Source organism: Rana temporaria, chromosome 6 (assembly GCF_905171775.1).
Source record: "Rana temporaria chromosome 6, aRanTem1.1, whole genome shotgun sequence".
Taxonomy (NCBI): Eukaryota; Metazoa; Chordata; class Amphibia; order Anura; family Ranidae; genus Rana; species Rana temporaria.
This window is the reverse complement of record NC_053494.1, coordinates 149,265,402-149,277,519: the sequence shown is the minus strand read 5'-3', so window position 1 is coordinate 149,277,519 and position 12,118 is coordinate 149,265,402. Positions and strand designations below refer to the sequence as shown.

The window sequence follows — 12,118 nt, the reverse complement described above, 5'->3', positions numbered from 1 at the left end:
ATATGGACACCTGTTGGGTGCCAACTGTATAATTCTTATGAATTTGGGGTGATTTCTTCTCATTTCTCTTGTGTCTTTTCAGGGCAGCAAGTGAGGGGACATCTCTCCAACTGGACACAGGCAAAAAAAATAGGGTTTTAATCATTCCCTACTCTATCCAATACTTAAAAAATAGGTAAAGATATTATAACTCAGTGGTGGTTAACTAACAGGGTATAGAGGACAGTCAGAGACTGTAGACATACTACAGAAAATGATGGTCAGGGACTATGGAGATGCTACAGGTGTGGTTGGAAACTGGAGATGAGCCGCAGAATACAGTGGGAAACTAGGAACATGTTACAATAAAATAGTAGAGATCACTGCTTTTACCCCTTTACACATCAATGTCCACCCAAGAAGGGCTGTGGGTTGGGCTATTTCTCAGGCAACTCTTTTAATCAAGTGGCATAACAATATGGTACAGTTGCTTGAACTGAACTCTTTATATATTTATCCCATGCTTTTTATTTGCAATATATTTAAAGTCATGATAAAGTCGGACAGAACCAACATTTAAGATATATTTATCCTGAAGTTTTTGTGCTGCTACTATACATCAAACTAAGAAGAACTAATGTAGCTATTGTTAGGCCTTTGGGTACTTCTCAAAAAAAGGACAATCTGACCACAAAGGACACTCTCCAGAACATTTCATGACATAGTTTTAGTGCTGAAGGAATTATCAACAAGTAATACAGATCATTGACCACCAACAATGATTCTAAGCTTCCCTTTAACAGACAAAAAAATATAAAAAATTACAAGTGTACCAAACCTTTAAGACTAGCTCCCAGAATAGATTAAAAAATGTGGTCATATGAGGACCACATGATCGTTTTAATGCTTTGCTTGTAACTAAATCTGTTGCACATCAGCCACCCACAACCAATAAGAGCACGTGTTGGGCCACACAATGTGGGTCTTGTTTCAATGTGGGTTTTTTTTTGTAAACTCACATATTGTTCTTAGTCACTAATCAAATTCTCTTTCTAACGACTGCAAAATTAGAGTATTATTCCAATTGGTAGCTATGGTTAAAACAGAAAGGTTTTGTTTAAGATTTTTTTTTTATTATTGAAGACCATTGTGTAAATAAATTCATTATGTATCATCAGTTTTTGTGTCACACCAGTTGCCATCATACCTGCCTGATCTCATCACATAGTAAGATAAAAACCAGTACATAGACAGAAATCTCAAGTCCTGTAGGGTATATCTGAAAATCCATAAGAAGGACATAAGCAAATAGAAGTAGAAACCCAATGTAGAAAATGACTGTCCAGGAGAAGACAACAAAAGGTGAGGTGAAGAAAGCCAAGTAATTCAATAAGATCGGTCTTTTTGGTTCGGTTGCTTTTTTCCTGCAAGAACCCAAACATAAAAAGATAAATACACCATACTGTTGTTTCTCTATAGTATGTATTTAAAGAGTAAGTCCACTTTTGTTGAGAGAAAAAAACATTCCCCTCTGGGTGATGTATGTACAATACAAGGATTTAAAAAAACTTTGTTGCAGAGTCCTACCTTTTGTTATTCTGAGAAAATCACTGTGTTTGTCTGTGTCCGCCCAGGTTCACACTGGGCTGCGGGAGTGAAGCCGTGCGAGTTCAGCTGAACTCACACGATTTCACTCCCGCTGGCAGTCCCGATTTCGGCCGCGATTTCAGAGACATCTGTACAGGTTTCTGCACAGATGTCAATGTAAATCGCGGCCCGAAATCGCAAAACGTAGTACAGGAACTACTTTTTGAAATCGGTGCAGCGCCACAGATGTGGCGTCACACCGATTAGGACGGTGCCATTGCCGACAATTGCCGACAAATGCCGCCGATTTGAGATGCGATTTGACATCTCAAATCGCATCTCAAATCGTACCAGTGTGAACCAGGCCTTAATGTAGAAAGTGCATCTGTATTTGAGTAATTTCATAATAATCGATCAGCTGCTGCACTTGCAGGGCTCTAATGAGGAAAGTTTCTGGGTCTGCATCCCTTTAGATGTGATTTTCTATTTAGATTATCTCGCCAAACAGAATATTTTTGTTGCAGGGGATGCCAAAAATCTAATTTGTATCTTAGTGCAGACTGAGTAAATCAGTGAGGCAATCACACAAACAGGAAATGGTGTTTCTGGGGGGCATTCTGTAAACATTCTGACTTGCATACAATTTTTCAGCAATTTTACAGTATTTTGCCAAGGCACCCCTGGAGAAACTTGATGGCACCCAGTTAAAAAAGGCTGGCTTAGAGAATGTGATGAAAACATCACTTTGCAAAACATACCCAAATACATGTAAGGAAAATAAAGAGTATTTTTGTTTTGCACATGATTGGATGCTGGAAGTCAGCAGAGCTTCACCTCATTCATTAACTAGAATAAAATTCCCTTGCTAAGGGAACAGCCTATTTGCCTATAGCAAATCTACCCCTATGTCTCTTCTGCAATAAAAGGTTCCTACAGGTCTGTTCACAATCTTTTTGAAAATATACACTAACCTGCACATGTGCAGCTTAGTGTACAAGCCTGGCATCAGCAAGAATGAACTGGAGTTATACCATCCCAAAACGGACAATCTACATGGCCAAAAATCCTGAACCTGGAACAAGTCCAGGTGAAGATATTGACACCGGTGAGTGAGCTTGTGCACACTGTACCGATAGAGTGGAGTTGAGTATAGTTTACCATAAAACTTAATGTGAATGTATGCCAAATGCATGGTAAATGTAGGTACTGTAGATTAGACATGTGCACACTGAAATATTTTGTTTCGTAATTTCGTTTTCGTCTGAAATTTTTTTTTATTTAGTTACTCCCGAAATTCGTTTTTATTCATTTTGTTTTTCATTAAAAAAATGCATTCGTCCGAAAATCCAAATTAAGGTTGAATCTGTCATTGAAGGCTTATGGTGTCGGTCGAATGTTCTAAGAAAAAAAAAAAAAGAAGATTCGACAGAATCTTTAAAAAAAATAAAATAAAATTTGACTCTTCATGTCTCTCTATGTCGAATCTTCATGTCTCTCTATGTCGAATCTTCATGTCTCTCTATGTCGACTCTTCATGTCTCTCTATGTCGAATCTTCATGTCTCTCTATGTCGACTCTTCATGTCTCTCTATGTCGACTCTTCATGTCTCTCTATGTCGAATCTTCATGTCTCTCTATGTCGACTCTTCATGTCTCTCTATGTCGACTCTTCATGTCTCTCTATGTCGACTCTTCATGTCTCTCTATGTCGACTCTTCATGTCTCTCTATGTCGACTCTTCATGTCTCTCTATGTCGACTCTTCATGTCTCTCTATGTCGACTCTTCATGTCTCTCTATGTCGACTCTTCATGTCTCTCTATGTCGACTCTTCATGTCTCTCTATGTCGACTCTTCTTCATGTCTCTATAACGTTGAATCTTTTCTCTCTATGTCAAATCTTTTCTCTTTATGTAGAATAATATTGGACTAATAGACTTAAGGTTAAGCACATTCGACCGCAACGAAAACGAAAATAAAGCATTTGTTTATGTCGGATCTTTCGGTTTTCGTTTTCTGTGCTTTTAACAAACGATAACAAAAAAAACTGAAATTCGGACGAAAATGCATTCGGACGAAAAGGAATGCACATGTCTACTGTAGATGCATGACAATTGCAATGTATGATTAACACAAAACAAACACATTTCAAGTGGCTTTTATTGTCGTCAGTCTCCCCCTTGGGGGGATTTCCCCTTACATCTTATTTGATGGGAGTCAGACAGACTTTCTGTGACCCCCATTAGGGAGATTTCACGTTGCTTCCTCTCCAGCTGATAGGTCACAAAGAGAACAGGATGCAAAGGGAAATGTACTCAATATGAATGTAAGAAAGGGTTTAAAGCCTGACAGTTGGTCTAATTCTTCCCCAACTTGATTCAAAGCTATAGAAAAGTCTTGACTGGTGATGATTTTAAAGATAGTTACCTGAATGATATAAAGCCACAGCTGATAAGAGGAAACAGCAACAGAGACAAAAGAATCTTCCAGTTTTTGGTATCTCTGGAAATATCCCCATACCATTGCTTGGAAAGAAAGTTCTGTGGTAGAATTAAAAAGAGAAAATGATCTGTAATGAGAAAGCCTGATGTAGTTGGATAGATAGTTTGAGAAAAATACAAGTTGTGGAAGGAAACTGTTAAGAAAGTGTAGCACCCACTAGTGTGCTACTAGTGTGAGAGTAGTTAAACCACATCCTGACCCATATTTAACCATTGGGTCTGTAATTGGGTCAGGGATATTAGAGTTCAGGGAAGCATGACTCATACAGACAGCTCTCTGGTGCCTTCCCCTGGTTTGAGAAAGTTGGAGAACATTCTAGAGACTAGAGGGCAGAAGCTAGAATGGTCTGTTCAGCCTATTTAGGGGCCTTAAGCCAATCGCCAGGGTATGGGCCTGGCAGGAGACTAAGGAAGCCAACAAATAGGAATGAGGCATGCTGGGAGAAAAGTCGAGTGGTAGATTAAGATGCAGTGCTGAGGGAGAGTGTCGGTTGCCCTTGAGGGACCCATGCTGGGAAGGGGCTCTACCTCAGGCCAAGTCTCAGGTGGCTGGTAATGCTGGAAACAGTGTCTACAAGGGAGTAGAGCTCCAGAATGCAGTTCACACCACATTTTGATACTTTCTAAAGGGATTCCTAGCCTGTTCCTAGCTTGTACAAAAAAGGAATCAATTGGAGCTGTACAAAGAATGAAGCGGAGTTGTGCTGGAGGATCAAGAAACTGTAAATAGGGAGGAAGTTGTCCTTGATTTTTGTCACTTTCAAATTGGGCATCCTATAATTCCCCTACCTATCCAAGTTATTATTTTCTAATAAAGCACAAAACCAAAGCTCAAGGACTGTTCACTGACTCTGGATGTATGTTGAAAATGTTAGGTGCCTGGCTGTGCAGCAGTGGGGAACCCTATCACCTGCAACACCTTTGGGGGTAGTGCTAGATATGCTTTTACATAGTCTGTAAATCATGACAAAGGTAATGCTGTGAGAAAAATAGTAAAATTTTTAAAGCAGATCTTCACCCTCAATTTGGTGTTGTTTCCACTCCACCCTCCTTTTTTAATAAAAAAACTCTGCCCGCCCTCCATGCCTAGGCGAAAGACGTGCACTTTGCCCACTGTGCCTCCTGATTACCACATATCCCAGGAGGCATAGTCCTTCATTGAGAAAGGAGGAGGGGGTGGGCCTAGCGGCTTGTCATCGGGAGAAAGGTGGTGGTATTGTATTGTATTCCAACCAAGTGGATCATGTTTTCAAACATTTTAAATGGGTATAAGTTAGAATAGAAGTATGTTTATGAGCCGTGATACTCCTGATCCTCTGCTTCACCTCCATAAAGGCCAAATGTATTTTCAATGTAGCTTGAGCTCCGGAATATTTTACCCTCTTCATGCCCAGGCCATTTTTTGCTAATCAGCACTGCGCTACTTTAACTTGTAATTGTGCGATCATGCACACAAACAACATTACTATGAAAAAAAGAAATTGCGATATAAACAAAAAAAGACAGAAAATTTTGAAAAAAAAAAAAATGTTGTATTATATTATATTTTATATTATACAGTATATTATATTTTTTATAAAACATATCCAATACAGTTTAAAAAAAATCTATTTTCTTCCTAAGTATTGGCCAAAATATATTCTGCTATATGTCTTTGATAAAAAAATATCCCAATAAGTGTAAATTGAATGATTTTCATTAAAGCTATAGCAGCTACAATGTATGGTATATAAACTAGAATTTTTAATAAAAAATAAATTTTTAATGGCAAGGATCTGCGATATATAATGGAACCGTGATAGTGCAGCGGGCAACCTGACACTGGGGGGAACTAACTGACTGCCACTGACATCACCAGTGAAATTAATACAGTGATCAGTGCTAATACTTAACACTGTCACTTTACTAATGACACTGTGCTCTGTGCTGTTATTGTACACAGCCGATCAGCAGGTCCCGGCAGTAAATCATTGGCTGGGACGTGCCGACAGGCACCCCGCTGTATACAATCACAGCGGATCCCAGGCTGGGGGCACATTTGCGTGTCCTAAATTCAGAAGTATGCAGCGACGTACTAGTATGTCACTTTGCACACAGCGGTAGTTCATTGTGGGCAGGAAATGGTTAGGCGTGTAAAGGGCTTTAATTGGTTCCTGGGGGCTAGGGAAGCGGTTTTCAACTTTCCTCAAACTATTTGTTGCCAAAATACAGCCCCACCATCAGACTGAAAAGGTATAAAAAAAAAACGAATGAAAAAAGCAACAGTACACAAATAATGACCAAACAAAACAACAGTGAAGAAACACAAATATGAAGAACACTAAGGGGCAGATCCACAAAGAGAGTACGCCGGCGTACTTTCAAATTTCCCGCATTGTATCTTTGTTTTGAATTCTCAAAACAAGATACGACGGCATCTGGGTTAGATCCGACAGGCGTACGTCTTCGTAAGCCTTCGGATCTTAGATGCAATTCTTCGGCATCCGCTGGGTGGCGTTCCCGTCGTAATCCACGTTGAGTATGCAAATTAGCTATTTCCGACAATCCACAAACGTACGAGCGGCCATCGCATTCTATTACACTGTCTCTAGTCGGCTTTTTCCGGCATATAGTTAAAGCTGCTATATGGTGGCGTACTCAATGTTAAGTATGGCCGTCGTTTCTGCGTATAATTTAAAAAAAAAAAAATTTGTTTGCGTAAGTCGTCCGTGAATCGGGCTGGATGTAATTTACGTCCACGTCAAAACAATGACGTCCTTGCGACGTCATTTAGCGCAATACACGGCGGGAAATTTAGAGATGGCGCATGCGCAGTTCGTTCGGCGCGGGGACGTGCTTCATTTAAATGAAACACGCCCCCTACTCGCTGCATTTGAATTGCGCGCCATTACGCCGCGAGAGGTACACTACGCCGCCATAACTTACGGCGCAAATTCTTTGTGGATTCGAAGCTGGGAACAGCAAGTTACAACGGCGTAGCGTATCTCACATACGCTGCGCCCATGCAATTGTTTGTGAATCTGCCCCTGAATATAACAAATTAAGCTACTCTAAATAAGAGTCTGTGTTGATAGGCAAATGTTATTTCAAGAAAATTTTAAAGCAGCTCAGTGAACAAAAATGAACAAAATGTTGCCAATGGTGAAATCAGGAGCTCATTTCTGTATATATATATATATATATATATATATATATATATATATATATATATATATATATATATATGAATGATAGTATGCTTGCTTCTTAGTTCTTACCTGCACTCCTGGCTGTGCTATAAACTGCTGGTCTTTTGCCTCTACAGCCATCTCAAGACAACTACATTCTCCCCAGGCTTCACAGGAATACACAAGCAGCATCTCTGCCAAATCCTCATCATTGCTGTAGCACTCTGTGAATAGCTCTAGACCATTAACAAGATTATGGATATGTATAAAATGTTTCACACAAATGGCTTTATTTAATAACCAAGCACAGTAACATTATATGTAGCAAGTCAACACAAAGCAAAGAATAGCAAACGAGTCCAGCTAAGCTAAAGGGCCAATCTCTTTTTGGCTGTTATCAAATGAAGTACATGCAGTATGTATTTTTATTAGTAACTTAACATGCTCTCTCACAGTGGTTCTTGGCCAACTTGCCAGGTACTCATGCTCCATTCAGTTTACTCTTTTGCATATAAAATCCACAAATTACAACCTTGTTCATCACAGGAAATAACAGGATGGTTCAAGTGAGTAAATGCATAGTAAGTATCAGAGCTGGGAGAAGGGGTGGGCAGGAGGTCGATTGCCCTGGGCGCAGTGGAGATTTTAGGAGGTTGTGCTAGAATGGGTGATTTGGAGGGGGGGTATTTAGTAGGAGAGGTGATTTCTGTTAGGAAGGGGTTTCAGGGGGGGATTTTTTCTAGTAGGCATGATTGCAGGGATTTGTGCTAGGAGGGGGATTTGCGGGGAGGATAAGTGCTAGGGGAGGGGGATTTGTGGTGGTAAAGGTGTTTTTTTTAGCTAGTAGGGATGATTGGAGGGATTTGTGCTATGGGGGGGGGGGAATGATAGGAGAAGAGATTTGTGCAGTGAGAGCATCTATGCTCAGAAGGGAAATTTGAGAGGGGAGTGGATTTCTGTTAGGGAGGGGGATTGGGGCTAGTTGAGCTAGTAGGAATGATTGGGGGGGATTTGTGCTGGGAGAGGAAATGAACTAGGAGGGGGGATTTGTACATAAAGAGGGGGAATTATTTTGGTGGGAAAATTTTAGTTTGCAAAGGGAATTTATGCTTAGGGGGTAAGTGTGAAGATTAGTGCTTGAATTGTTTTTTTGGGAGGGGGTCCGCCCTGGGCACTAGATGACCTTGTCCCAGCACATGTAAGTATGCTTTTATAATTTGGAGGTCCACCCAGCACTGAATATTTGTTAGCAATAACATGCTAGGCCATGACAAACACAATCCATGTTTCTGCTACAATGAAATTCTGTTGCAAACTTGCATATTGTTAAATGTATTAGGTTTTATTTAATAAGACAAAGAACAATGCTCACTGTACAATGACCCATGGTCACAGTGTGATCATTTTTCATTGCCCTACCGTGTTTCCCCGAAAGTAAGACCGGGTCTTATATTAATTTTAGTCCAAAAAAACACACTAGGGCTTATTTTCAGGGTAGGGCTTATTTATTTCCGGTATGTACATTTAAACAACATTTAAACAACATTTAGACAACATTTATTCAAATACCGGTACAGTCATCTTCATTTTCATTTTCCTTTGAACTATTGGTCCTAATCTCTCACTTACAGCAATATATGGTACGGTAGCTCTCCCTAAACAACATTTATTCAATTACAATCATGTCGTCTTCTTCTGGAATATCATCATAACTCTCCAAACCCTGATTGCCAGCCTGAATTTCTTGCATCTCCATTTCCTTTTGAACCATTGGGCCTAATCTCTCATGTAAAGCAATATAGCTCTCCTTAAACGAGTACTTCTTGTCCATGTAGCCTGCTCGTAGTGCTTTGGCAACACAGCTGTCAGTGATTTTATCCCATGAATTCTTCACCCATGTCACGACCTCTAGCAGTTTAGGCTTCACAAAGTTTCCACGCTGATTTCTGACCAATCTATTTTCAGTGTATTCATTGATTTGCTTGCGCAAATGGTCCTTGAATGGTTTGTTTATTGCAATATCAAGAGTTTGGAGATAAGCAGTCATTCCTGCAGGAATCATTACTTGATCTATTCTTCTCTCTGCAAGGAAGTTCTTCATGTCTTTTGCGCGGTGAGTGCTGGCTGAATCCCAGACTAGCAGACCTCTTTGGCCACCTCTCAGAACAAGTGGCAGCATTAAATCGATCCACTTTCTTATTACTGCTTGTGTGCACCAGGCTTTTTCTGTTTCAAGAACATAAATGCCTGAAACGCGTTCAATCTTATCTTTCTTGCCCTTTGCGATAATTAGAGGTGTGGCTTTTGTTCCATCCAGACGAATTGCCAAAACACAAGTAACACGTGCACTTTCATAACCAGTGGAGGGAACGTAGATGGAGGAGGCTCCCCTGTGATCAATTGTCGTTTGAGATCCTTGGCCCATATACACTGCAGTTTCATCCATCGCAATCATGTTGGAGAGTTGATATTTAGAAAAGTCTATGCCATCAATAAAGAACTTGAATGCAAGTGCACGTTTAACAACTTCATTATCTTTCAGCTTGAACAGTGTTGTCGATCTTCTTAGAGACAGTTCATATCGCTGAAGGAAGCCATCCAGCCAGTGGTGTGATGCTTTGAAATCTTCTGGGGATATGTCGAATTGTGGTGCCATTTCAAGGGCAAATGCTTGAATATCAGCCCTGCGCACAACCAAAGCCTTTGCTCTCTTGTCAGCAACCCATTCACAGATGACATCTTCCAGCTCAAGATATAATGGCTGGCGACCTGATCCACACTTGCGCTTCTTAGCTTTTCCTTCGTCCACCTTTTGACTGAGGTTACCGTACTCTGCTCGCCATTTTCGGACCATTCGGAGATCTAACTTCATCTCTTTGCAGAAAGCGGTAAGATTCTTGCCGTGGGAGTCCTCCACGATTCCTTTCTTGTACTCGACAGAATAGCTCTTTCTCTTTGCACTCATCTTGTCTGGGGATCAAAATACCGTACTGTATTAATACCGTATACGGTACACATAAAGTGCGCAAAAAGTCTCAAGTCTGTCTGGCTGGTTGATGCTTTAATAAAAATCATGTTCCTTTAAAGCATTATAAACAACACAGTGTTTGTGCTGTGTCATTTATCCCTCTCTATTTTCTGTTAAAATCTACAGTAAAAATTCTGTCTTGTCTTCCCCTCAGGTACGGTATCAAACAATACCCCATACGGTACACATAAAGTGCGCAAAAAGTCTCAAGTCTGTCTGGCTGGTTGATGCTTTAAAAACAATCCTGTTCCTTTAAAGCATTATAACCAACACAGTGTTTGTGCTGTGTCATTTATCCCTCTCTATTTTCTGTAAATCTACAGTAAAAATTGTCTTCCCCTCAGGTATCAAACAATAATCCCCCCCCCAACCCCACCCCCCCCCCCCCCCCCATCAGGTCAGGAGTTCGTTTTTTATATAATTATTTGTGGTACTGTATGGGGTCCAGTGTTGTTTTAAATGTTGTTTTAAATGGTTCTGGTACAGTATACTGTTAAAAATACCTTTTTAACAGCGTTTATTCTTCTGAGGCGATGATTTTACTGAGAGGTGTTCAGCTGCAGTGACGTCAGCCCGCTCCGTGCAAAGAGGGAGGGGGGCGCAGACGTCAGCGGGAGGAGAGGAGGAAAGCGAAGAGCCGAGATTGCCGCTGACGTCAGTGCGCCGAAGACGACTTCTGGAGGGAGGAGGGGAGGAAAGAGAGAATAGCCGAGATCCGCAGAGACCGCGGCTGACATGCAACGAAAGAGCAAGCAGCAGCAGCCATCAGACGGGAGGGGAGAAGAGGACCTCCGGCGGGGCAGCAGTGAGTGAAAACCTATTTCTTTTACGGTAAATACACAGCAGCTATCGGAGACACTAGAGAATAGCCGAGATCCACGGCTGACATGCAAGCAGCAGCAGCCATCAGACGGGAGGGGAGAAGAGGTCCTCCAGCGGGGCAGCAGTGTGTGAAAACCTATTTCTTTTAAATATAGAAGCAAACGGAGACACTAGGCAACATTTAAAAAGCGTGTTTAAGGAGATTCACTAGGTCTTATTTTCGGGGTAGGGCGTATATTACAGCCCACACTGATAATCGAGAAAGGTCTTATTTTCGGGGTAGGGCTTACTTTCGGGGAAACACGGTATCTGCTCTAAACCAATTAAAAACAACATTTGAGGTGTCGCTACAGGTTACGGAACATTGCATATTACAGATGTTTTTCTTAAAGTGTTTGTTACCCCAAGATTTCATATTCCTGATATGTGCCTGCTGTACCATGTACTTGTATGAGGAAGTGTCCTGTTCTCTTTGTATCACTTCCTTTGTGTGAAATCCCTGGTGTTCTTGCCAGTCCCTCTGCTTTTCTTATTAAAAACTGATCACACCACATCTGCATGTGTAGACACGCTGTCTCTTATGGCAACAATCTTAAACCGTTTCTAACAAAGGTTGCAATGAACTCTTTCACTTCCTTTACAATCTCCTTTTTAGATCTTCACTCAACTGAGCTCTCAGTCTATCACCTAGACCCGCTGATCCACTGACACTGGATCTCCTGAGCTCTTTCAATCTTCTCACTGAGTATCTTCCTCAAGCGTCACCCCCTCGTCCCTGCTGGGTCCCTAGCTTGGCACTCACAGATACTCTTCAAGCGTCACCCCACTGGCCTGCTTGTTCCCTGGCTTGGCACACAAGACTGCTCATCAAGCGTCACCTCCACTGGCTGGGTCCCTGGCTTGACATCTGTTGAAGTTTCCCTAATTCTTCACCGTCCCCGGTTGGAGAGAACACTGCTCTGGTACTTGCTTCAGCTACTCACGGTGGTCCCTGGTGATAAGGTGGATGGTCCCTTAGTGGCGACAGCTTCCCCT

General features: G+C 41.3%; 1 protein-coding gene across 4 annotated transcripts in view; it reads right to left on the bottom strand.

Moving 5' to 3' along the window:
• Positions 1–12,118, bottom strand: part of TRPM8 (transient receptor potential cation channel subfamily M member 8) — a 124,126-nt gene that overhangs the window by 22,410 nt on the left and 89,598 nt on the right. For 2 of the 4 annotated variants that reach the window (XM_040357555.1, XM_040357552.1), the window contains 3 exons: positions 7,324–7,469; positions 3,993–4,105; positions 1,187–1,403 (listed from right to left, as the gene is read on the bottom strand). In XM_040357555.1, coding sequence (XP_040213489.1) covers positions 1,187–1,403; positions 3,993–4,105; positions 7,324–7,469 — 476 coding nt within the window. The remainder of the gene's footprint in view (positions 1–1,186; positions 1,404–3,992; positions 4,106–7,323; positions 7,470–12,118) is intronic. The other 2 variants (XM_040357553.1, XM_040357554.1) reach the window with 2 other exon arrangements.